A 26467-nucleotide genomic window follows, 5' to 3' on the forward strand; every position below is an offset into this window, starting at 1 on the left:
TTTAAAGACCACTCAGGTGACACCTGGGTGGCTCAGCGGTTGAGCATCTGCCTTCCACCCCGGGATTGAGTCCCACATCGGGCTCCCTGCATGGAGCCTGCTTCTCCCTCTGACTATGTCTCTGCCTCTCTCTCTGTGTGCCTCTCATGAATAAATAAATAAAATCTTAAAAAAAAAACAAGACTCAGCTCAAGCATCAGATCCTTGGGTGTTGTCTCTGATTCTCTTCCAGAACAGTTAAACACCAGCACTTGTGACACACCTTATTTCATAAACCTTTTTTTTTTTTTTTTTGGTAACAGCTTTACTGCAGTGGAATTCACATACCATACAATTCACCCACTAAAGTGTACAATTCAACAATTTTCAGAATATTCATGAATTTGTGCAACCAGTACCATTATTAATTTTAGAATATTTTCATCAACTGTACCCCTTATTTATCATTTCCCCATTCCCCCTATTCTGAGCTGTAAGCAACCACTAATGTATTTTCTGTGTCTACAGATTTGCTTATTCTGGACATTTCCTATAATTAGGATCATACAATTTGTGGTCTCCACTGTGATTTTAAATGTCACTATTGTCAGCAATCATCAGGTGGAGTAGCGAATTGTCACTACTGGGGCAGAGTTACTGTTGGAACTTCTTGAGGGCAGAGACTGGCTTTTTTTTTTTTTTAAGAATTTATTTTTTAGAACAGTTTTAGATTCACAGCAAAATTAGGAGGAAGATGCAGAGATTTCCTATATCCTCCCTATGGACTGGGTGATTTTCATCTTGGTTACCAGTGGTCAGTGTTCACTACTGTCCAACAAATGTCTGGTAAGTGAATGGTCATGAATTTATAATTGGAGGCAAGCCTCCAAGGGGTTTTATGACTTGCCTAAGATCATCTCTGGCAGCAGGTGAATGACCACTCAAGTCTCCTTTCCAACATTTATATGCTTGTGCAAGGTATAACTTCTGTGATTTTGTTTCCTCTTATGTAAAATGGTAGTAATACCTACCTCACAGGGATGTAGAATGTTAGCTATCTCTCTATCCTACAAAGTCAAAATGTGTCACATGAAGCAATCATCCTTGAATGAAAAATGCAGATAACAGTATAAGACTAAGAACATGATTATTGGACTCTAGCTCTGTCAATGAAACAAGTGACCTCTCTGGACTTATTACCCCCAGGTTGAAAGGACGACACTCAACACATTACATAGTCTCTGGCTTACGACTGTTCAACTTAAAATTTTTCTACTTTACAATGTTGTGAAAGCAATAAGGATGCAGCAGAAACCGGACTTCAACAGGATTTTGCTCTTTTACTGTGGTGTCAATATATAGCAGTATACTCTCCTGATTCTGGAGCAGTGGTAGCCAGAGGAGTCTCCCAGTTAGCCGTGTGGTCACAAGGGTAAACAACCTACATACTGACAACCAATCAGTACCCATATAACCATTCTTTTTTCCACTTCCACTACAGCATTCAATAAATTACATGAGCTATTCAACACTTTATTGTAAAATGGGCCTTGTGGGAGATGATTTAGCCCAACTATAGGCTACAGTAAGTGTTTAAGGTAGTCTAGGCTAATCTATGATGCTAGGGTTAGGTGTATTCAATGCATTTTCAATTTACCTAGTTTCCATTGAAGATCAGTTTATCAGGTCACCCCATCATGACTCCAGAAAGATCTGTACATTTGTCAGGATTAAATGAGATGTCACCCCAGCACCTTGTACAGGGCTTAGCAACTGCAAAAACAGTGTTTGTAGTTTGCACTAGTTTTATTCCCACTCTACTTGGGAATTATAGTCCTGAGAAGATTACAAAGTATCGATATCTCGTTTTAACTGTGAAGGCAGTTGAGGTTCACAGAGATTAATTTGCCCAAGGCTACAAATGGGCCTGCGAACTCCAAGACCCACACATTCTTCACTATTGTTTTTTTTTTTTTTTTGTGGTATATATTTTATTGGAGTTCAATTTGCCAATTTATAGCATAACACCCAGTGCTCATCCCGTCCAGTGCCCCCTCAGTGCCCGTCACCCAGTCACCCCCACCCCCGGCCCACCTCCCCTTGTTCCTTTCCCAGAGTTAGGAGCCTGTCATGTGCTGTCCCCCTCTCTGATACTCCCCACTCATTTTCTCTCCTTTCCCCTTTATTCCCTTTCACTATTTTTTATATTGCCCAAATGAATGAGACCATATAACGTTTGTCCTTCTCCGATGGACTTCTTCACTGCTAGAGCACCCCCAGCCTAGTAAATCCAAGCCCGGGTTCTCCGAGGCCGAGCCCGGCGGCCTCCAGGGCGGGGGCCCACCTGGGGCAGGGCTGAGGAGCATCCCGCGCCGAGGGAGGACGTCCTAGCCCAGGGCGGGGCCGGCCCCCCCGCCTGCCCCCCCGCCTGCCCCCTCCATCCGCCCCCGATCTTTCTCTCCAGTCCAATTTCCAGGAGCGCCCAGGCCAGCGCGCGCCAGGCCGCCTCGGGTGACTGGGCCCCCAGGACCAGCCCCGCGTCCGCAGGCCCCCGCCCTCTCACGTCACGGCCTCCAGGTGCAGTGCCCCCTAGGGGCTCCTGCCGCGCCGGAGGACGAGCCCGGTCCTTTCTGCCGCCCGCCGCCGCCGCCGCCGCCGCATCCCCGGCCGCGGAGGGGGACCTGCCGCGCTCGCCCTCGCCGCCGCGCTCGCCCTCGCCCTCGCCCTCGCCCTCGCCCTCGCCGCCGCCGGGCCCTCCCGCGCCCCGCCATGAGCGCGCGCCTGCCGCTCCTGCTGCGCGGGCTCCGCCGTCCCGGGCGGCCCCCGGGCCCGCCGCTCCGCCCCCCGGCCCCGGCTCGCGCCAGCGGCGGCGGCGGCGGCTGCGGCGGCGGGGAAGGCCTGCTCGGGCAGCGGCGGCTGCGGGACGCCCAGGTCGGGAGCAGCCGCGGCCAGGGCAGCCGGGCGCCTCCGGTGCGGGGCTCGATCGTCAGGTGAGCGGGGGGCGGCGGCCGGGGCGACGGGGCTCGGCGGGGCGCTCGGGCCCCCGCGGGGGGTTCGCCGGGCGCGGGCTCGCGAGTGCTTGGTGCCAACTTGCCAGGGGCGCGGGCGGCCGGGAGGGCAGGGGGCGGGGACGGGGCCGGGGCCGGGGCCGCGCGGGCATCCCCCCCCGCCGCGCCCCAGCCCGCGGGCCCCGCTCCACGTGCGCCGCCGCCGCCGGCTCTGATGCAACGGCGCCGGGCTGCGCGGCGGGAAGGGGGCGGGAGGCGGGAGGGAGGCGGAGGGAGGCGGAGGGCGCGCGGGGCGGGGCCGAGGGGCGGCCGGGGGCCCGGAGTGCTGGCCTCCTCGGGGGCGAAGCTCGGCCCCGCCCGCCCCTCCCGCCCCTCCCGCCCGCCGCAGCCTCCTGCGGGCCGGAAGGCGCGCTTTCTCGAGTTACATAATCGTTTTCTGGGCGTGTTAACGCGGAACCCCACGGCGCCCAGGGAGGCCCCAGCGCAGCTCCGTCCTCCCCCACCCAGAGGTGCGCCGTGGGAGCCCCGGGCCGGGCCTTGCCCCGCTCCCCGCTGCGTCCCCGCGGGCGCTCCGCCCCGCCCCCTCCCCTCCCCCCGCCCTGCCCCCTCCCCTCCCTCTCCATCCTCCTCCTCCCCGTCCCGCTTCCCCTTCCCCCCGCCCTCCCCCTCCCGTCTGGAGCCCTCCCTGCCCGGCAGCGGGAGGGAGGGGAGAAAGAGCCTTGAGTGACCCTTCCTGGAGAAGTGGCTTCACTGGGGGCCTAGACCTGTACGTGGAGCGCTCAGGACCAACCTGCAGGCGGCGGCAAAGCCCTTGCCTGCCTCCCCACCCGCAACGAGCATCCCCGGTTCCAGGTGGCCCTGTCACTGACTACCCTGTCCTCCATCCGTTCACATCCCCTTCCTTTTTCCTTCTATCCATCCTTGGTTTTTGTTTTGTTTGTTTGTTTTAAAGATTTTATTTGGGGATCCCTGGGTGGCTCAGCGGTTTAGCACCTGCCTTTGGCCCAGGGCGCGATCCTGGGGTCCCGGGATGGAGTCCCACGTCCGGCTCCCTGCATGGAGCCTGCTTCTCCCTCTGCCTATGTCTCTGCCTCTCTCTCTGTGTCATAAATCAATCAATCAATCAATCTTTAAAAAAAAAAAAAGAGGGATCCCTGGGTGGCGCAGCGGTTTGGCGCCTGCCTTTGGCCCAGGGCGCGATCCTGGAGACCCGGGATCGAATCCCACGTCGGGCTCCCGGTGCATGGAGCCTGCTTCTCCCTCTGCCTGTGTCTCTGCCTCTCTCTCTCTCTCTGTGACTATCATGAATAAATAAATAAAACCTTTAAAAAAAAAAAAATAAAATAAAATAAATTAAAAAATAAAAAATAAAAGATTTTATTTATTCACGAGAGACACAAAGAGGCAGAGACATAGGCAAAGGGAGAAGCAGGCTCCCTGTGGGAACCTGATGTGGGACTTGATCCCAGGACCAGGGATCACGACCTGAGCTGAAAGCAGATACTTAACCACCGAGCCACCCAGATGCCCCCCTTCTATTCCTCCTTGTAAAGGTAATTGCCCTTACCTCCTTTGATTCCAAAGCCCTTTAGGATGTGGCCGATGACTCTTAGGAGCCTTTTGCTTAGTTTATCTTGTCTGTCTGAATGTAGGAGTCATTAGAATTTCACCAGTGTACAGCTGAGCTCACCTTAGATTAGGGTTTGAAGACAGTATGGGCGTCAGAAACCATCACCTCATCACCCTTTTATTTTCTGGGTAGCTCTTTCTTGTTTATTTATTGTCTGTCTTCCCCACCTGGAATGAAAGCTCTTTTGGGTCACAGGCTTTGTGTCTTGTTCACTGCTAGATCCTTCCTAATGGGAAGAGTGCCATGTGTAGGGTGAATGCCTGTGACATGATGGGTGAATGCTTCACTCAAGATTTGGGTTCATTACCAACAACAATAAAAAATATGGGTTCATTTGTGGATTCTATTTGTAATCATTCTTTTCACTGCCTGACTTAGAGATAAGCAGAATGGTCATGATCCTACTGGTACTGGACGCTAGTCTCAATTCCTGCACCACAGTAGGGGAATGGTAGTGTTCCTTAGAGGGTTATAGAAAGGAAGTCAAGAGAGAACACCTATAAGATGCATAATCCAGGAACTGTCATATCAATACCTCCACAAATAATGGCTATTTTTTTTTATTTTTAGAGCATTTTAAGCCAGGGGTTGGCAATTCTGTCAAGGACTAGATGGTAAATAGCTCAGGTTTTGCAGGCCAAAAGGCAAAGTAGAAGCTATTAGGTAGGTACTTTTATGTGAGAAAAAACAGATTTTCATAAATTTTTTTAATTAATGAAAGTCCATTGTATTTATGGATACTGACATTTGAATTTCATATGATATTCACATGCTACAAAATAATATATTATTTTGATTTTTCTAACTATTTGAAAATTCAAAAGCTGTTCGTAACCTGATGTGCCATAGTTTGCTGGCGCTCCTGTTCTAACTAAAAGGAGAAAGTGTTGTACAATGAATTACTGTTTCATAGGATTATGGTTCAGGGATAGGTACTTTGCTTTGCTGTATGACTCCAGTACTTATTAGATGTGAGAATTGGGGCAAGCTGTTTGTTTGGTCTGTGTTCATATACAAAATGGGAACCATCATCACCTACTTCAAAAGTTGTTATGGACATCAATATACTCTGCTGATCCTAAGAGGTGTATTCTTAATATCTCCAAAACTGGTCTTTCAATCAATTGTGTCTGATAATCGCTGTTGGCCACATAACAGTCATTGCTTATTTGTCATTATGGGCCGTGCCTATTGCTGTAGCTTAATTGACCTATGTGCATCATCTAACAGAACTTTCTTCCAGGAGATTCTCTAAGGGCTTGGAGGAAAGAGGAGAAGGTGGGCCTAACTAAAGTCACATAGGGGGCAGCCCGGATGGCCCAGCGGTTTGGTGCCGTCTTCAGCCCAGAGTATGATCTTGGAGACCTGGGATCGAGTCCCACGTTGGGCTCCCTGCATGGAGCCTGCTTCTCCCTCTGCCTGTGTCTCTGCCTCTCTCTCTGTCTCTCTGTGTCTGTCATGAATAATAATAAATAAAATCTTTTAAAAAATTAATAAAGTCACATAGAAATAGAGATCCAGGAATCTATGTAAGGTTTAAAATGTATTTCATAGACATATGCCAGAAAAGTTATCGAATAAGCTCCCTGAAAAGCACAGTGACCACTCATTTCCCCAGGAACCCCCAGTATTTCCATGAACAAATTATGGAAGGGCTGTTTTAGGAAATAAGATGATTTCTGGTTGTCTGACAACTGTCCATTGATAACTGGTAGAATCAAGAAAGCCCTAGCATTAAAACTTGCAGAATGGGTGTCAGGAATTTAATGAGAACCCCAGGGGAAAAAAGTGATAAGGTTTTTCAAAAAATACAGTATCAGGAACACCCTTGATGGCACAGGGGGTAGTCTTGTGTGGGAGAACAAAAAAGAAAGTGCTGCCAAGGACTCAAATCAAAAAAGCACTTAGGGGGTGGCTGGCTGGCTCAGTCCAAGAAGCCTGTGACTCTTGATCTTGGGGTCATGAGTTTGAGGCCCCATGTTGGATGTAGAGATTACTTAAATGCTGGGGGGGGGGGGGAATCTCAGAAGAGTCATATTCTGAATGTGAACAAGTTTTAAGAATATTGCAGTTTTACTTTTTATGCCCCTATGAGTGGTTTTATGGCAAACAAAAAAAAATCTATGTCTAAGTCTTAAAAGTTGTTTTATTTTTTATTTTATTTATTTATTTTTTAAGATTTTATCTATTTATTCATGACAGACACAGACAGAGAGGCAGAGACACAGGCAGACGGAGAAGCAAGTTCCACACAGGGAGCCTGATGTGGACTTGATCCAGGGTCTCCAGGATCACACCCTGGGCCCAAGGCGGCGCTAAACCGCTGGGCCACTAGGGCTGCCCAAAAGTTCTTTTAATACTTACAAAATACTATGTTAAGAAAAGGTCATACCGTAGTTTAACTGACAGCTTGGTTTTCTTTCTTAGTGGTTTGTGAAACAATAGTATGTCTTTGATTGGATGTCACACAGCAAATAAGGTTAGAGCTCCCAGATCCGGCTCTGCATAAGCTGGAAACAGGCTAGTCTGCTTTAATAAAGATACCCCCAAGTGATATGGACCATCCTGGCCAGAGGAAGGTAGACAGGGAAGGTAGGATGATGACTCTGATATTTGCTCACTGGTCCAGATCTGGATAAAAGGCAGCTGCTCCTGTCTCCCAGCCAGCAAGATGGAAAGGGAACCGGGGTGCTGGTGTATCTTTCCCTTTGCCGCACATTCCTTGCTTTCTTCTGGCCAGTGCTCCCAACCTTGTTGACCACCAGTTAGTGACGTGACCCCATCAAGCTACAGGTGAAATGGGGAAATGTGCTCTCTAGCCAGGTGGCCATGTGTTGCTCACACTCCAAATTCTGTGAAAGAGGAAAATGCTAGGAAGTATTTATAGGAAGTACCCAATAATACAAGCCATCATCAGTTTTATTAGTACTATTGTTACTATTATATTGAATGTATCCAGTAAATTACCGGTGCTGTGGGTTTATTAAACTGCTCTGAGGTGCTTTCAGCCCGGGCTATTTCTCAGAATACTGATGGCAGTCTTTGGAAGACACCATTTTGGCAATTTTAACTTTACATGTGCACTGCTACCTCTTTTGCCTTTGAAATTAATAAAGTGGCTCTTCACTCAGGGGTTTACTTAAATTAGTAGTTTTAAATAGTTACCAGCTGCTGACTCTGACTCTGGCATCTGGCCATAGCTAGCTGTAAAGGAGGCTGAAAAATTAGGTCATTATTCCAGCAGCCATATGCCCAGTGAACACATTATTTCACAGCCAAAGGGAGACCAGCATGCCAGTGGAATCGCTGGTAGTGTAACCAGGGCGCCAGGGTTGCAAGAGCGTCGGGCTCTGGGGATCCCAAGCAACAGGTTCAGCCACTTACCAGTGACCGAATCCAAAGGCAAAGAGACAAGTGGTGAAACGAGAAAGAAATTTATTTCAGTGAGGCCAACACCAGGAAGATGGTGGACTAACATCTCAAAAACTGTCTCTAATGTACTGAAAATACTTCTCTGTTTATATAGGATATATGGGTGACTAAGGTCAGTGGGTGCAGGTGGTGGCCAGTAAAGGTCAGGTCATTATCTTGAGGTCAGTCATGGATGGGGGTGTCTTGCTGGCTTGGGGCAGTCCTTATGGCTTGAAGGGGTAGTTTGCATTCCCCTCTACTAGGGATGCTTTGCCTTCCAGTTCTGCCTGAGTTAAGAAATAAGCTGGAAGGAAGAATTTAATCAATTAGAAAGTTAAAGGTCTAAATGGAGGTAATTGAAGTCCTTCCAGTAGTAGATCCTTTATCCACTAGTTATATTGTTACAAATTATTACAATCTTCTTCAGTATAATAAAGTTCTGAGTTTTAACTGCACATGGGCAGCCTGGCTGGAGGGTCCCGCCTGCCTTCTAGCTGGAAGTTGACACAGCAGCTTTTCCACCAGGAGTGAGAAAATCTCTGATTGGAAACATTATGCTACTTTTTAGAATTATTGAGCCTTAGTGACTGCTTTCCTGCTTAACTTTCTTTATCACTGTAGGAATAAGGAGTAACCCCAAAGAATGAAACATTACACCTACAACAAGTGAATTAGCCAGCTTTATTAGCGTTATTAGTGACAGGTTTGGGCTTTTATGGAAGTGTGTGGGCCTTTCACTTTATCGAGGGGTAGTCAAAGCTATGAATGTTTTGGGGTTAACTGTTGCCATCAAATGAGTATTTTTTAGTGTTCCAGGGTAGCTTTGAGTTGTAGAAAAAGACTACAACTGTGAGAACAAAGGTATCCACCATTGGACACCCATTTCACAGATGAGGCTACTGGAGTTGGTTAGAGACTCCGTGAACTGATCGTGTTGGTCCGTGTGAGGCCTGCATCCCAGAGGTGCATGGCTCTTTCCCCTCTACTGGTGCCTCAGAGCCACCTAGGTCCCTTATTGAAAATGCATGTTCCTGGGCCTCACCCAGCCCTGTTGAATCTGGCTTTCTGAGGTGAGGCACAGAATCCTTGCTTCTTACCAAGCTCCCCAGACGATCCACCCGCAGGCTGCCAAGAACCACTTGGAACCTCCGCTCCAGTGCCTTTTCCAGGGCCAGGGAGAAATAAGAAGTCAGCCCAAATTAGCAGTCAGGAAAGGCAGGGAAACGGCGTAGCGTGTGGCCCTCAGCCACGCATGATGTGAGAGGAGATTAAATTTAGTGCCCATTTGTAAGGCAGTTTGTGAACTTCCATGTAGTTGCGTTTATTCAACACAATAATACAGTTATTTCTGGGAGGATTAAGTTGTTTCGGCCAAGTGTTTGGAAACAAAACAGACGAAAATCTTCACAGGTTGTGTGCAGTTGCATGCCTTACCCATTCTGTCCCCGGTAGGAAGTCCCCAGTGTCAGGTAGGAAGGCTCACCCTGGTTGAGTTTTGAAACCTTAAAATGTCTGCTGAGCACCCCTCTCTTTTCATCTACCTCCTCAAGAGCGGTTCCCTCCAGTACGTTCATCTGCTTCTTTGAAAGCTGGGAGAAGCTGACCAGTGCCTCCGTGCCCTCAGCCGTTTACTGCTGCTGCTATCTGCCTGCAACTTCAACTTGTAGCTTTTGGAAGATTGTTAAGACCCTATCGGAGGCAGAAAGCAACATTTAACGATGGTCTTAACATGGGGTTTGGGTGCTGCCTTGATTGAGCCTTTTGTCTATTATCGTGAGAGAGCAAAAGCCAACTTCATATGCAGGACCACTTCACAGCGATGGTGGTGAAGGGGTCTGAAATTGCTCATCCCCCAAAGACTGCAGAAGGAGCATATGACTTGTACCACATTATCTAGGTCTGCGTTGCCTGGGCTCACACCCCTTTCCTTCCTCCCAGTGGTGCTAAGATGGAGGTGGCACCTGCTGGGACTTTTAGAAATCCAGATGCAGACTTGGGTGGTGGGGAGCCCAGAGGACTGACAGGCTGTCTCCCTAAGAGGCCTTGGGAGCGTGTAATTCCGAATTCCGATGCATCATCCGGAGTATTTCTGTTCCCACCCCCCACCCCCTCACTTTCCCTCTGCTTTCTTCCCCACCCAATCCCTTCACATTCTTTTAAATTCTGGGCCCTGGCATTTATCCCCACAGTGAGCCTCCTCCCTAGTCTCTGCTACCCTCCCTCAGTGTTTGCAGTCCCCAGGGGGTCCCATGGGTGTGGGGGGAGGAAAGGGATTACTTAAAAAGAAATGGAAGAGATGCCTGGGTGGCTCAGCTGTTGAGCTGCTGCCTTCAGCTTAAGGCATGATCCTGGGATTTGGGATCGAGTCCCACGTCATGCTCCCTGCAGGGAGCCTGCTTCTCCCTCTGCTATGTCTCTGCCTCTCTCTCTGTCTCTCATGAATAAAAAAATAAAATCTTTTAAAAAAACATTTTTTATTAAAGTAAACTTGGAAAATGCAAGAGAACTAATTGAAAATTAATTGTTGACATTTAGTTTGCACACCTCTGCCTATTTTTAGGGTTCGACGGTTATAGCATACCCTGTGTTGCACTTAAATATCAGGATTGTGCCCTCTCCTCACCACACTTCCCACCTTGCAACGCATCCTGTACCATCTAATTTCAGTTACAGTAACGAACTTTCTAGGAAAATGTGTTGTATCCGTCCTTTCTGGTCGTTAACAAAGACATGAATGACTGTGTGTTGTCTTTTTGTCTCATTGTAGAGAAGTCATTCAGAATTCAAAAGAGGTTCTGAGTTTATTGCAAGAAAAAAACCCGACCTTTAAGCCGGTGCTTGCTATTATTCAGGTAAGCTATGACCATGGTTCAGTGCTGCTCTTTTAGGATGCCTTTCAATGTAGAAGATAATTGTATACAGAAAGACCAGGGGCATTTGTTGTCACAGAAGTGGTCTTAACAGGGAAGAGAGGCCACAGATGAAAATACTGTCATCACCCTCTTCTTCCTTTGGTCATTTTGCTTTTTACTAGATCACTGGTTAGTGACCACCCTGCTTGAGTGGGTCTTTTGTGAGCCCTTCTCCTTTTGACATGAGTAGCTTTGAGAGGTTAGGAGGTAGGTACCCCCAGAAGTTGTGTTACATAGGATGAACTGTGTCTGTACATGCTCATAGATGCTTATCAGATGCGATTTGAACACGTTGTGAGGAAAGGTTCCCCCTTTGTTTCTGTGGAAGGCAGGTGCTTGGAGAGGCACAGTATTTAGTAATCTTACTACTAAATCGGGTAAAGCCTGCTGTAACTTTGGCTCTTCAAACGTCAGTACATGTCAGAAGGTCCTTGCATTTCATGTACATCTTTTGGCTGCAGCCCCTTCATTTGCAACTGTAGTTGGCACTGTTTCCCATCCTTCTTGGCATCCCCATTGGGTGACAGGTGCAGGGAAATAATGAGGTGAGCCAAGCCTGTAAGCTAACACAGCACAGCAGTTGGGCTGCCACTGTTGTTTTTGGCATGCACTTAATGTGTCAGAATAGCAGCCTGTAGTTCCATCGGCGCCGTGATTTTCAGGATTGGAGCTATGCTCAAGTCAGTCGCATTCTTGGGGTCTGTGTCCACATCCCTTTATAAAGATAGGCGAGCAAGAAGGGTAGAAAAAAAAAATGATCGGAGCCTAGACCTGCTAGGATTCTGCTTGCTGGAAGCTTTCCAGCTATGGGCACATGATCTAAATCGTGTCTTCGGTGTCCTCACTGAGAAAGGGGTCCTGGCTGGGCGGCTACATGTGCCTTAGGAGGGTTGTTACTTTTTAAAAGTAACATAATTTGAAAGCTGAGAGACTGATAGGTGAATAAATACCAGCTATTAGTCTCCTTCTGTGAGCAATAAGATTGTGTATATCCTTCTCTTTCTAATTAATTAGATAATTCATAATCACAAAATTAGTCTCTGTATCACTTTTTGTGCTTTTTTTAGATATTTTTGTTGTACTTACGTTCTCCCTCTTACTCCCAATCTCCTAAGGCAGGTGATGATAACTTGATGCAGGAAATAAACCAGAATTTGGCGGAGGAGGTGAGGACCGTTGAATTCTACATATTTGTTATAATTTTTTGATGATACGTTCTCTTACAGTGATGGAATAACCTTGTGTCCCCTTTGCAGGCTGGTCTGAACATCACTCACATTTGTCTCCCTCCGGATAGCAGTGAAGACGAGGTAACTACCATGGGGACTTGAACACTCAGGGTGCTTTCCTCTTTAGATACAGTATACCTGTTGGTGTCTCTTAGTTGTCATTGGAACAGATCAGTCTTTGCTTGTGGCTGAACTCAGAGGGAAGAGTTTACTATTCCCTCTAGTGTGAATGCTCCTTGACGTATTTGGTATGTTTCTGTTGAGGACTTGAGCTATGACTTGGCGACTTGGGTTATGTTTCTTTGGCTGCAGCAGCAGCGTCTAGTGGAAATCGTCTGGCAGTCGGGGTCTGGAGGACTAGTTCTGGTTTCATTCTGTCCCGACGTGTTGTTTGCCCTTGGCCGTTCCCTTGGCTTGTCTGGATCGTAGTTGCCTTTATCAATAAAATAAAGGCATAGGATGAGATAATCTTCAGCGTCCTTTCCAGGCAAAACTTCTGGGAGTAATAGCTTTTGCAAGTGTCATCTGAAGTCTGGGAGAAGCAGCCAGTAGTGGTGAGGAAACTGGACCACCAGGCATGCTAGCATTTGGTCCTTCTGTGGCTAGCTTTTCCTCATAAGGGCTGCGGCAGTGAAGATTTGGTTTGACTGCCAGTGATGGAAAACTTCAAATAACAGAATATGAAATAACACAGACATTTATTTTTCTCATACATAGGTCAAGTTTAGAAGCAGGCTGGTATGGTGGCATCACAAGGCCACCAGAAACTTAGGCTCCTTTGATCTTGCTACCCTATTCCCTGTTGTGCTACATCATATCCCAGATGGCAGATTCAACTCTGCATATCACATCCACATTCTAGCCAGTGTCAAATCCAGACTTAGGAGAGAAATAATTCAAAAGGATTATTGCAATAGGGAGTACACTCTGACCATAAGATCTACAATCCTCTGAGTTAGGCAAAAGGGTTTTTCTTTTACAGGGAGGGGAATAGAAGGCTAGAAAAAAACCGGTGTGAGAAAGTGGGAGGAGAGGGTCCCTTGATGGGATAGTAGGTCACAGAATGTTTTATCCTGTGGCCAGACTTTTCTCTGAAGGGAGTATATGCTAATCAAGTGAAGGATGGGTCAAAGTTTAGCAACCTGGGGGAAGGAAGGAAACTTATATGTTATCTCCGGACATTAAATAGATAAACAGACAAGATAGAGCTTTTCTTCTTGAAAGACACACCTAGCCATTCATTAGCTTTTACATGACCTTCCCAGACTGTACTTTGGTCTTTTTCAGGAAATTATTTTTGTGTTTCCCATAAAAAGGAGATATCTGTGTGTAGCATTTATCAGCCATAAGCCTTTGGAAATGCTTTCTGTATCCATTCAGGGCTAGGGAACACAAGGACCTGAGTGATGGCTTCTTGGGTGTGACAGTTGGGAAGCGTTTGTTGAACACATTGTATTTGAAATACGGGCTTGTCTGGGCTGGGTTGGAATGCTTGAGATTCATGCCTTCTGGTCTCCCTAAAAACTGGCAGTGTGTTTCGCTTGAGTATAATTGTGGACAGGAAATCGTCTTTTGCCTATCTCAACGTTTGGTTTTGTTTTGTTCTGTTGTGGCAGGGAGTAGCACAATAAGAAAGACTGCACTAGAATTCAGCCATACTTCTTTTGAGCTTTTATCAACATCGTGAAAAGAGAAAATAGACTTTCTTCATTATGCTTTATAGCAAGTCTTCAACAAGGAGTGAAAAAGAAACAATAACATGCATTTTTATGAATCTGTTTTTCCTATAAAGCTTTTTTGGTTGGGTCTTAGTTTTATAAAACTGATTTTAGGGTGTTGTTTTTTCTCTATAGATTATAGATGAAATCCTGAAGATTAATGAAGACACCAGAGTACATGGCCTTGCCCTTCAGATCTCAGAGAGCTCATTTAGCAACAAAGTCCTCAATGCCTTGAAGCCAGAAAAAGATGTGGATGGGTGAGACAATATAAAAGAAAACAATCAGCTCTATGGCTAAATGGGTGTTTCTCCTGTGACCTTTTTTTCTTTTAGTTCTACTGTCACATTTATGTCAGTAATTAAGAGTTGAAGAAATATTTTAACTATTTCAGGAATGTGAGGGCTTCTTAAATTCCAAATAAGATGGGGTAGTCCGGGTGGCTCAGGGTTTAGCGCCGCCCTCAGCCCAGGGCATGATCCTGGAGACCCGGGATCAAGTCCGGCTCCCTGCAGGGAGTCTGCTTCTCTCTCTGCCTGTGTCTCTGCCTCTCTCTCTCTCTGTGTGTCTCATGAGTAAATAAATAAAATCTTTAAAAAAAAAATTCCATATAAGAAAGTTACCTATTTTGGAAAATGCACTTGCCCTTTTGTAGTGCTTGGGTGCCATTTTGGAAATAGTGTGCTTCACAGCAGCATATTCATTTCACAACCTCCTGCCTGACTTCACGGAGCCTTTGGCCAGCCTTCATCTTCTAATAAGCTTTTCCTTGATAACTCTGCCAGACCAAAGAAACAGCCCAGAGTCCTGAGTCACCAGCAGTACCATATTCTCCCTTAGTCATAGGCCAGTTGAGAAAAGCAAAACAAGCACTTCTATTCATAACACAAGGTTTTATTTGAAATTAGAGGGGGAAGCTACAAATATGTGGTGTGCTAATATTTGTATGTGACTCATGTCCTGGCGTGACATTAGCTTCATGAGACAAGGAGTCCTGCCCATTCATGTGGGCGATCAGGACTCCCCACTTTGGGGAGTTATAAACCTCACTTTCCTACATGGAAATAGGAAGTGTTTTGTACTGTGACCAAAAAGAACATAATATATTTAGCATTATAAGGTTGTAAGCAAATTTAAAAATTAGACTCCCAATCCAGTATATCTCATGGGAGCTGGATTGAAAGGCTGCCTCCTCTTGGGCACACCCAGTCTCCTTCCCTTAACTCTAGCCTCTGCAGGCATTCAGACCATGGAAATACCCAAACACAGCTTGAAAAGTCATGAAAATCTCTGATCCTATACTAAGCTAACTAGAAGGGAGAAGAAGCCTTAATCAATTAGAAAACATCCAGAATCTGAAGTTATCAAAGTGTAATTTCAAATCTTTCATAAAAAGAGAGAACTGTGAAAACTTTTCTGTGTGTCCCATTTTGTTACTACTTTGTATTGAGACCATTGGTTTCCACTAAATACGTATGGGCTATTTGCTTCTGGATTTGAATGAGGAAGAGCATAGAAGCCATTGAAAGGACATGGTCACTCAGGTTTTATTTCTTGATTTCCCAAGAAGATAAGTACTGACATTAGATGGGAATCAGACTTATGAATCCCAAGCCTTGCTAGGTCACTACCACAGATTTGTAGGATTGGTCCTGGATTTTGATACTGATGGAGTTATAAATTCCCTTAAGGAAAAAGTGGGCTTAACTGCATGACAATAGTATTGCACATGTTAGTGCCACCATTCCATGTAGTGCATTGAACAGAGCTCCCTGCACTTGTGCACAGAGAGGCCCAGCATGGCCTTATGCTGTGGTCTTTCTATCCAGGCAGAACCAGAATTCCCATGGTTTTCCCAACCCACAGAGACTGCTTCAGAGTTTCTTGAGGGACTACTCTAAGCTAAGAAGCAAGAGGCCTTTATTCCTGCTCACTGTTTAATTTATATTTAATGACTTAATATACTCTATTTATACTCTATTTATCCAGTGTTGTTTGGGATTCATACTTGTGTTACAGATGAGTACATTGTGACCAAGTTTTGACTTACAACTTTCCTTATTTTCAAATTCAGAGTAACAGACATAAACCTGGGGAGGCTGGTCCGTGGGGATGCCCATGAATGTTACGTCTCACCTGTGGCCAGAGCTGTAATTGAACTTCTTGAAAAGTCAGGTAGGATGGCTCCTTCAGAAATAAGGATTTCTTTTTGGAAGATTCTAATTGAAACATGGAGGTGATATTCAATGTCGGCTCTTTTTCTTATCTTTTGGGAGATATAAATGACTGACAAATTTTTCTAACAGGATCAACTGTATTACAGTTTTATAAAGAAACTAGTAAAGATGAGTGACCTATTGTAAACAAATGCTCAGCTTCTCTCATGAACACTCAGAATAACCACAATGAAAAATGTCCCAACCTTCAACTTCTCAGTCTGTCAATATGTAAAGTTAAATAAAACTTATGTTTAAGATTTAAATGAGGAAGCTTTCAGATATAGTTCAGAGTATGGAAACTTTGGGGTTTATCAGGGAGCATCTCTTTCAATAATCAGTATTTAATTTCCTCTATTCTCCCCTTGACCTTGCTCTTTTATGTCAGTGATAGAGAAATGAATAATTTCTTTCTTAGTTATCAGATTTAATTAGTAAATTATTATTGTCTGTTTCATATATTTTAAGGTCTTTCTAGCTGAATATATAAAAATTTAACTAAATTTTTCTCTATTCCAGCTTGAGTAAAAAAGCAGCAAATGTCCCTCTTTTACACCCAAACTTACAACAATCAAACAAAAATTCCAAAATATTTAATATCCCAAACATAAAGAACTTACACAACTCATTATCCAATAATAATATAATTGAAATAATTAGAAATGTCTGAATAGACATTTTTTCAAAGAAGACATACAGATGGCCTACATTCACATGAAGAAATTACTCAATATCACTAATTATCAGGGAAATGCAAATAAAAACCACAATAAGATGTCACCTCACACCAATCAAATGACTAGAATCAAAAACGAAATAAAAGTGTTGGTGAGGATGTGGAGAAAAAGGAACCCTCGTGCACTGTTGGTGGGAATGCAAACTGGTGTAGCTTCTGTGGAGGATAGTATGGAGATTCTTTCAAAAAATTAAAAATAGAAATATCGTATGATCCAGTAATTCTATTCCCTGGGTATTCACCCAAAGAAAATGAAAATACTAATTCCAAAAGATATCTGCACCGCTATGTTTATTGCAGCACTATTTACAATAGCCAAGATATGGGAGCAATCTAAGTATCTACTGATTGATGAATGGGTAGAGAGGTTGTAGTATACATATACAATGGAATATTACTCAGCCATAAAAAAGAGTGAGGCTTTGCCATTTGTGACAACATGGGTGGATCCAGAGGGTATTATTCTAAGTGAAATGAGTCAGAGAAAGACCAATATCATATGATTTCACTTACATGTGGTATCTAAAAAACAAAGCAGAAACAGGCCCATAAACATAGAGAATACACTGGTGGTTGTGATGGGAGGGGGGAGTGGGCAAAATTGGTGAAGGGGAATGGAATGTACAGGCTTCTGGTTATGGAATGAATATGTCATGGGAATGAAAGATACAGCATAGGGAATATTGTCAATGGCATTAAAATACCATTGTATGGTGACAGGTGGCAGTCACACTTATGGTGGGCATAGCGTGACATATAGCCTTATTGAATCACTATGTTGTATACCTGAAACTAATGTAACATTGTGTGTCAATTATACTTCAGTAACTTCAGTAAAAAATCTCCAAAATATATACCAAGCTTCCATTAGAAGGTTAACTTTTAATATATACCTTTAAGACATTAGCCATTAAGCTGAAATAACCCATGTAGACCCTATTTTTCCATCATATGAATTATCAGCATGATGATTCTCAGTCACTCTACCATAATATTCACAAAGAGTAAATTAATGGCTGATAGTCATCGTAGGCTATAACATGGCTCAGAGGACCAAATTTTAAGGGGTTATTTTTCCTTATACTAAAACTGCATGGGAGGAAGGCTCTCACGTTTTGATTATAATACTGAATTCCCATTTGGTGGGTAGGTGTCAACCTAGATGGAAAGAAGATCTTGATAATAGGAGCCCATGGGTCTTTGGAAGCTGCTCTGCAATGCCTGTTCCAGAGAAGAGGATCCATGACAATGACCTCTCAATGGAAGACACCTCATCTTCAAAGCAAGGTAAACATCTTTTATATGGAAAACATAATTTTAAGTGCTTATATTAGAAAAGGGAAAAGACTAGAAATGTATAGACTAAGCACTGAACGTAAGAAGAGAAAGAAGAGCAGAAAAATCTCAAAGGATGAAAACAATAAAGAGCAGAGATTAATGAAATAGAAAGCAAAATGTGAGAGATTATGATCTAAGCCAAAAGTTGGTTCTTGGAAGAGTCTAGTAAGATGGAAATACTGCTAGCCAAAATAATCAAGACAAAAGGAGAACACCAGCAATGTTAGGAATGAACAAAGAGGCATAACCACAGAACAAAACTCATTTTCTAAAAAGGAGGCGATGAACAATGTTAGACATAAATTTGAAAATTTATATGAAATGAAAACTTCTAAAACATGTAACTTACAAAATGGATTTAAGTAAAATTGATTAGACTTTTACACAGTAAAGACATTGGATCAGTCTGCCCACTAACCACACAAACAAATTCTGCCACCATCAAAGAACAGATCATAATTTTTTCTCCAAAGAATAGAAAGAGAACACTTTCTAGCCTATTTTATGAGTGTCCAAACCAGAGGACAAGATGCTAAAGGGCAATTATAGACCCATTCATCTGTGAACCTAGATAAAATAATCATTATCAAAATGTTAGCAAACCAAATCCAGCAGCAGGTTGGGGTTAGCATAGGATTGCAGGGGTGGTTTAATATCAGAAAAATCCATTAAAATCTGTTAACATTCAGCACGTTATCAGATTAAAAACCATGCTGTCACCTAGTAAATACAGAAAAGTCATTTGATAAAATCCCTTATGATTTTGTTTCCTAAAAAAACTCTTGGTCTAGGAAATTAAAGGAATTCCTTAACCCAATAAAATATCTATAAAAAGTTAGAGCAAGTATCTCATTTAATAATGAAATATTAGAAACATTTCTTTTAAAATTTGGAAAGATAGAAGGGTGCCTGTTATCAGTACTTCTAATCAGCACTCTATGGGAATTACTAGACAGAGGCATAATGTGAAAAAAGGATTTATAATGATTGGAAAGGAAGACACTACCCTGTCATTAATCTTAGATGATAATATTACCTACATAAAAAGCCCAAAAGAATCTATGAAAAAGAGGAGAGTAAGATTCACTTGGGTTCTTGGATATAAGATCAAGATGCAAAAACCAATTGCATTTCTAAACACTGCACTCACAGTTCAAAAATTCTTTTTAAAGATTTATTCATTTGAGAGAGACAAAGGGAGAGAGCTCATGCATGTGAGCAGTAGAACGAGAGGGAAAGCCCTAAGTGGACTCTCTGCTAAGTACAGAGCCTGATGCAGGGCTTGATCTCATGACCCGGAGATCTCAACCAGAGCTGAAACCAAGAGTCAGATGTTCAACCAGCTATGCCACCCCAGGTGCCCCATAATTTCTTATTAACTTTTTAAAAATTAATTTTTAAATTATAGTTTATAATAGCAATGGGAATACAAGGTACTTAGGAATATATTTAACAGAAGTTATTTCTGATCTTTTGAAAGAAATTATGTAATTTTGATGAAGGTGATTGAAGAATCAAAAACAGATACGATGTTCATGGATAAGAGGACTCAATATCTTAAAGATACTGATTCTGCCCAAATTAATCTATAAATTTGAGTTAAAGTCTTGACTTATTATTATTATTTTTTTTTTGACTTATTATTATTTTGGATTGTTTGACAAGATGATTCTAAAATTTACCTGGAGGCAGAAGGCCAAAAACAAGACAATTTTGAAGAGAACTTGAGCTATAAATATCAATGTGAAAGAATTTTTCAATATAGTGCTTTCTAGAAAAAAGCATTTGCACAAGGGATATTGCATGTGACACCATTTATTTGAGGTCTAAAAGCAATACCATATATATCTATGTTTTAGGGCTTCATATATTAAGTAAAAGAATAAAGAAATCTATGGACCTTGAACTAAATCAGGAAACTATAGGGACAAAGAGGTGGGTGTAGGTGGAAAGAAAACTCACTTAAATTGATCATGCCTTTTTTCTGGGCAATGGGCTGGGTGTCCAAGTGCATTATGTCATTTTTTTACAATTTCATGGCTGGAACACTTAATAAAAGTTTTTAATTTCAAAAATTTCAAGCAAATTTGTGAAGTTAAATTAAAAGGGTTAAGTACAATAGAGTAACTGCAGAACAACATCGAAAAATACACGTTCCTCATGTGCCCCATGAGAACAGAGATGAGCAGTTGTAGTCCTGTCCAGGGAAGGCAGGTGTTTTGACTGAGAATTGTAATATTTGAGTGGCAGATGGATCTAATAAACAAAGTTCTTTCTCCCATTAAGACAGCTAAGAAATGTGGTCTCACATTTAAGCTCAAACCTATGTGCCTTTTTAGTGGTCACCACATGGTGGCAGCCTATTCAAGAAAATTCAAGGACTAGGTTTTGAAATTCAGAGTCGGGGATTTTTGATTTGGAAGCTTAGTGGAAGAGGAAAACAGACCTTACTCTGAACTGAACAGCTGTGGCAAAAAAGAGAAAAATACCTTCATTGGCAACTGAATGTTTTCACAGCTGTCACAGATACTTTGCTAGTTGTATCTGTATTTTTGTAAAACAAAGACATCTTTCAAAGTACTTTTTTATTATGGAAATAAATCACCTTGACTCTTCTTTGGGATAAATCTCATCCTAACTTTGAGAACAATCAAGTGGCTTTACTCTCTAGAGAATCCAGAAATGGGGTAGATATCCAAGAAAGTTCTCTGGAATAGTTTGTGTTGCACACACATTCTATTTCTTGATTCCTGGGCACTTATAATGGCATCACTGTAAATCTTAGAGACTGTGGACTTTCTCCTTATTGCTTCATCTTTGTAGCTGGAAATTTGGAAAGGAAGGTTCAGGGCTCCTCATACTCATCTTTGAAATTTTTTTGGCCTCTAGAATTCAGCCCCCTTCTACCTGGCCTACTTACTACTTGTCCCACCACGAGGCAAAGCCTTTATCTTTCTATTTTCATGCCAGCGTCTAGAACTTCACTAGCCATGTACCTCCCCACAATATGCCTCCTGACATTTGACTTTTCACTCTTCTGTATTGTATTTCTAAAACATAGGCCGTGGCTAGGCCTTGTTTCAAAGGGTCAGCAGACCTCTGCAGACTACAGTGGTAGCACCTCAACGTGGGTTGCATCCTGGGGTCCTGCCCAGGACAGGGTATGTCCACCCTTGCCACACCCTTAGGAAACTTTCCTTCACTGTGAAAAACAGTGAACATGTAAATGTAACCACAGTTTGGGATTTTTGTTTTCTAATTATATCAACAAGGAATAAAGAGCACAATGTAAGATGATAGTACATTTAGGCTCTCCTTATCAGCAATGATAAGTGTTGGGGAAAGAAGAGGGGAAATAGAAGATTATGGCTATTAGGTCAAAGGAACTCATATTTGTAAAGCATTTCTTAATAGACTTATTTGTACTTGACATGGAACAAGAGCCCCTGTTGGCCATCTGGTTGGGGATTTCCTTCCTGAGAGGTTGGGGATCAGAGGTGACCATGTAACATTAGAGTCCTGTGTACCACCTCCTCCACTACACATAACCTCTCAAGTTTGGTATGACGTACAAGCAATTACAGCCTATTGCTACCGGTAGGAACTGCCTTGGAGGGTGTGGAGTCAGACATGGTATTTGTGTTCTTGGTAAGGATTAGGACATAGGCTTTGGTGACAAACAGCTCTAGATTCAAGCCTTTTCTGAACCTTGTCTCTTGTCTCTTTATGTGTAGAATGGGGATCGTTATACCCCCTACCTCATAGGGCTGCTGGGGGCATTCCGTGATATAAGTTTGCTTACCACAGAACTTAGCACCTACAGACATCCACATTAATTGCTTGGCTGCTGTTAATGGTGAGTCAGGAAAGGCACTGGCAAGCTTCACAATGTGGAAAAGTCAGTGGGTTGATTAAATCATAAGGAGGTAAGCTAAAAAATAGTGGGACCTAGGTCCCTCATTGGAAGCCCGGTAGATATGCTTCTTTCTAATGTATGGCTGGCAGAAGGAGAGACGCCTATGTGAGGCTTCCCAACAACATGTGGAGGTGGAGGGAATGAGACCAAAGCAAAAAAGAGAGACTGTCTTGGAAAGAGTGGATGCCCAGCTTTGGCCTGTCCAGGGTCATCCCCCACTCTCTACCAGGTGTATCCCCAACCTTAAGTAATTTAACAGAGATCCTTTGCTCCTGGCTGTGGGGGACCTCTCTTCGTTCTGTTACTCAGAAGCCCCTGTACTTCAAGTTGTGTCTGGTGGGTGTTCCTTGTTTATTAATTACTTCTTATGGGAATGTTATTCCTCCCTACAATATAGAGGAATGGTTACATAGAGTTAGTTAAATAGAAATGGATGCTGATTATGCATAAAATCTCCATGGGGCCTGAACATGAAGGATTGAGATGTACCTTTTTAGAGTTTTGTGCAAAATAGAGTAGACTTTTGTAATTTGCAGCTTTACCATTCTATGCCCATCTGAGTGTGTCACTGAAAATTAAGAATAACTTTCCTGCTTTGTTTGAGCATCACTTCTGGGCTTTGCTATATGTTATGCATTTATGCGTGGGGGAGGGGAAGAATGTCTGGGCATTTGTCCAAATTAGCTGCATGCTGTGGAGGAGCATCAGATGTCAGTAAGCCAAAGCACTGGATCTGATTGTTTTTGGGTAGGGCTAAGGAATCACCACCCTTCCTCCACCCACACAGAGGCCCCACACTCAGCTTCCCAGACCCCTGGTGTGGAATGTCTCCCCAATGTGGGGACTGGACAGAGCTGCTGCCCAGTGAGAACTGGCTTATCTCTTCCTCACCCTGATGAGTTCACTCTGATGCCAAAAGCAATTTGAGGTGAGGGAATGTTCTGCATTTGGTATTTATGAGTTGGAGTGGTACCCCTCTCCAGGGAAGAGAGGTTGACAGGTTCCTTGGGGCCCCATGTGCACACCCCCTTACTCGGTACTGCTAGCAGGAGAGCCTCTTCTGAATTTGTGGTTAGACACAGCTGGAGGACCGGGTGAAATGGCCTCCAGCTGTGACAGATCGGGTCAATCCCAGCTGTGTGTATAAGAAATAACCCAGAAATAAGAGAACCGTTTTATTTTGTTTTTCTCAAAGGATCTCATTTCTCCTCCTTCTAACCAAAGAGACCCTCGAAACTAGTACTAACACAAGAACAGAAAAAATCCAAGTCTTTCCCATTTAAAGGATCAAAGTATGTTGGGTTTTTTTGAGCAAAGCTAAATGATCACAGTCATTTCCAGTTTAAATTCACTGCACAGCATGGCTTATAAAAGTGATTTGGAAAATTCTAAATATGTTTGTATTGTACATATGAAATCCTGAAAAAAGAATAATCCTTTTTTCGAAAGATTCGGAGGGAAAAAATCCCTAGCTTTTAAACGGGATGAGATTAGGGGCACCTAGGTGGCTCAGTCAGTTAAGCCCCTGCCTTCGGCTCAGGTCGAGCCCCTCATTGGGCTCTCTGCTCAGCCAGGAGCCTACTTCTCCCTCTCCCTGCAGCTCCCCCTGCTTGTGCTCTCCTTCTCTCTCTGTCAAATAAATAAAATCTTTTAAAAATATTAACTAGATGAGATTAGTGAGTTACACGATTGGGGTTTTTAAAAAAATATTTTTAAATTTATAATGTATTTGCCTTTTAAATGCTGTGGAAAGAAAACATACTTACAAACCAAAATTACAATAATACTGGTTTTTCTGGAGATCTTTATTTCATCATAAGGCTTGGAGTTAATGTCAAGTGTCCTGTCATTTCTACCCTGAGGACTCCTTTTTGCATTTCTTGTAGGGCAGGTCTAGTGATAATATACTCCCTTCGTTTTGTTAATATGTGAATATACTAATTTCTCCCTTGTTTTTGAAATACCTTTTTTGCTGGATGGAGAATTCTCATTGACAGATTTTTTTTTTTTTCTTCAGCACTTTATGTTACCCTACTATCTTCTGGCCTTCAAGGTTTCTGGTGAGCATAATAACTCTTTCACAGTAGAGGCCACACTTAAACTAATGACCTATTGTAACGACAGTAATGACCGCTCACATTAGTTGAGTTCGCACCATGAATCAGGCTCAGTGCTTTGCTCACATTGTCTCATTGATTCTGCACAGATTTCCTGTTCAGAAAATTCTCATTCTCCCCATATCACAGATAAGGAAACTGAGACTCTAAGAAGTAGAGACTTTCCAAATCTCTAAAGTCATAAAATGATAGAGGTGGTACAGCCTGCATTTTTAGCCACTGTCCTGAGTCAGCTCTTATTCTAGATCATCACAAAACCCAGTCTCTTAAAAGTACCTTTAAAGTCTAGCCTTTTTGGGATGCCTGAGTGGCTCAGTCGTTGAGCCTGCTTTTCCCTCTGTCTGTGTCTCTGCCTTTATTTATTCATTTATTCATGAGAATAATAGCTTAGCACATTCTTATGAATAAATAAATAAAATCTTCTTTTAAAAAAAGAGTCCTATTCACCCCCCTCTCTGGAGTTAGTAAGTGATGCAATGATTGGGGAGTGGCAGGAGTGAGAATAATGGGAAGTGACATCCAGAGGCATTTTCAGCCCATGAACATGGAAAAATCCATTGAAGATTGCTCTGTGCCCTCCATGACTCAGGTCACTTAGTCACACATTACTGAACAACCTTGGTATTTGCTTGGCACAAAATCTGTGGTGCCCTGGGATCTGGGACAGTCTCCTCCACCACCTGCACCTGTAACTGGTGTGGTGAAAGAAGAGGGACTACTATCAATGTGACTGGGACCCCCCACCTGCCCTCTCAAGGAGGTTGACACCCTCCCTGGCAGGCTGGTGACAAGCCCAAGGCCTCAGGGAGGGAATGGTATTGAGTCTACTTCTGCTACTCCTCTATCTGGGATGACAAACTGTTGGGAAAAAACAAGAGTGAACTCAATGCAAGTCTAATGTCTTGGGACTGATCTCTGATGTTCCTCATCTGAGCTGTCAGGTACTGGTGGGTACAAAAGGTAAGACATCATTATTTTATTTATTTATTTATTTATTTATTTATTTATTTATTTATTTATTTATTGTTTTTTAAAAAAAATATTCATGAGAGACACAGAGAGAGGCAGAGACACAGGCAGAGGGAGAAGCAGGGTCCCCATGGGGAGCCCAATTCAGGACTCAATCCCAGGACCCTGGGATTACACCCTTAGCCGAAGGCAGACACTGAATCACTGTGCCACCCAGGTGCACTGGAATAGGACTTTTTTTTTTTTAAGTCTCCAAATCAAGCCAATTATATCTAGCATTGGTGAGAAAAGGATTTGTGAGAGAATCTGTTGGAACCAATGGGCATGCACTCCAGGGGTCCATATATGGTTACATGCCTGTTAGTTATACAGAGTTTGAGGTGCATAAGCACAAAAGAAGGGCTCCCAGCGCATCCTGTAGCAAACAGGCCAGAGGTATCCCCTCCAGTCCACCTAGTATCGTCCCTGTTGGGCTCTTTGCACGTTGGCAGAGCCCAGCTCCACCTTTCACCCCTTCTTCCCCAGTGTAAATGATGTTCCCAAATTAAAAAATTAAAATAGGATTTAAAGAATTAGAATACTTGAATTGGTAGGTATTAAACATAATCCACAACAATAAAGCACCTTACATTTGAGTAAAGATACGGTCCTCAAACTTTTTTCCTCTAGCATCTCATTAACGTTACACATGCAGATGAATGGTGGTGAGCCTGGTCACCCATGAGAAGCAGCAGAGCCTGCACTTGAGCCAAGGTCTTGTAACTCCAGTGAGCACGCTCCCGACCGCACCTCAGGCCCCCCTCTGTCCAGGGCAACTTCTTTGCTTTCCAGAGGAGGTGACCCGAAGCCTGAGAGTGACTCAGAGGAAACAATGCAAAAAAAATGTGCAGATGTGTAATCCAAAGTTCAGAATTGGAAAATGCAAACGGGTCAGGAAATACAAAGTTAAATTTTCCACAGCTGCATCACTTGCAGTAACTCCAGCAGGCTGTAGCTATTTAGGTACCGGGTTAACAAGAAGGTAGATCGTCAGGGCTGTCCTGCCTCTCTCTGTGAGGCCTGGCTGGCTTAGTGCTGCTCTGGGAACTATGACTTAGGTATTTCCTCCTTTTTGTGCCACGTGGCTCTGGGTCTTTGTCATATTAGATTCTCCTTAACACACACACAGACTCTCTCCTCTCTTAGCCATCCTTTTTAATTTGATTTTCTCCCTAGAGTGTGAGGAAGGGAATTATTTTTTATGAATCCTTCAAAATACTCCCATTACCAGATGTGAGGTTGTACTTTC

At 43.5% G+C, this 26467-nt stretch overlaps 1 protein-coding gene across 3 annotated transcripts in view; it reads left to right on the plus strand.

The window, feature by feature from the left end:
* The first annotated feature begins 2733 nt into the window (after positions 1 to 2733).
* The window catches only part of MTHFD1L (methylenetetrahydrofolate dehydrogenase (NADP+ dependent) 1 like), a 188306-nt gene continuing 164572 nt past the window's right edge, over positions 2734 to 26467 (plus strand). For 2 of the 3 annotated variants that reach the window (XM_077896736.1, XM_077896745.1), the window contains exons 1-7: positions 2734 to 2969; positions 10796 to 10880; positions 12056 to 12106; positions 12197 to 12250; positions 14023 to 14147; positions 15962 to 16062; positions 17990 to 18126. In XM_077896736.1, the coding sequence (XP_077752862.1) occupies positions 2749 to 2969; positions 10796 to 10880; positions 12056 to 12106; positions 12197 to 12250; positions 14023 to 14147; positions 15962 to 16062; positions 17990 to 18126 (774 nt within the window). In that variant the 5' untranslated portion in view covers positions 2734 to 2748. Of the gene's footprint in view, positions 2970 to 10795; positions 10881 to 12055; positions 12107 to 12196; positions 12251 to 14022; positions 14148 to 15961; positions 16063 to 17989; positions 18127 to 24893; positions 25171 to 26467 lie in introns of those variants that run through there. The other variant, XM_077896755.1, reaches the window with a different exon arrangement.

The sequence above is a fragment of the Canis aureus genome, chromosome 1, assembly GCF_053574225.1.
Source record: "Canis aureus isolate CA01 chromosome 1, VMU_Caureus_v.1.0, whole genome shotgun sequence".
NCBI lineage: Eukaryota > Metazoa > Chordata > Mammalia > Carnivora > Canidae > Canis > Canis aureus.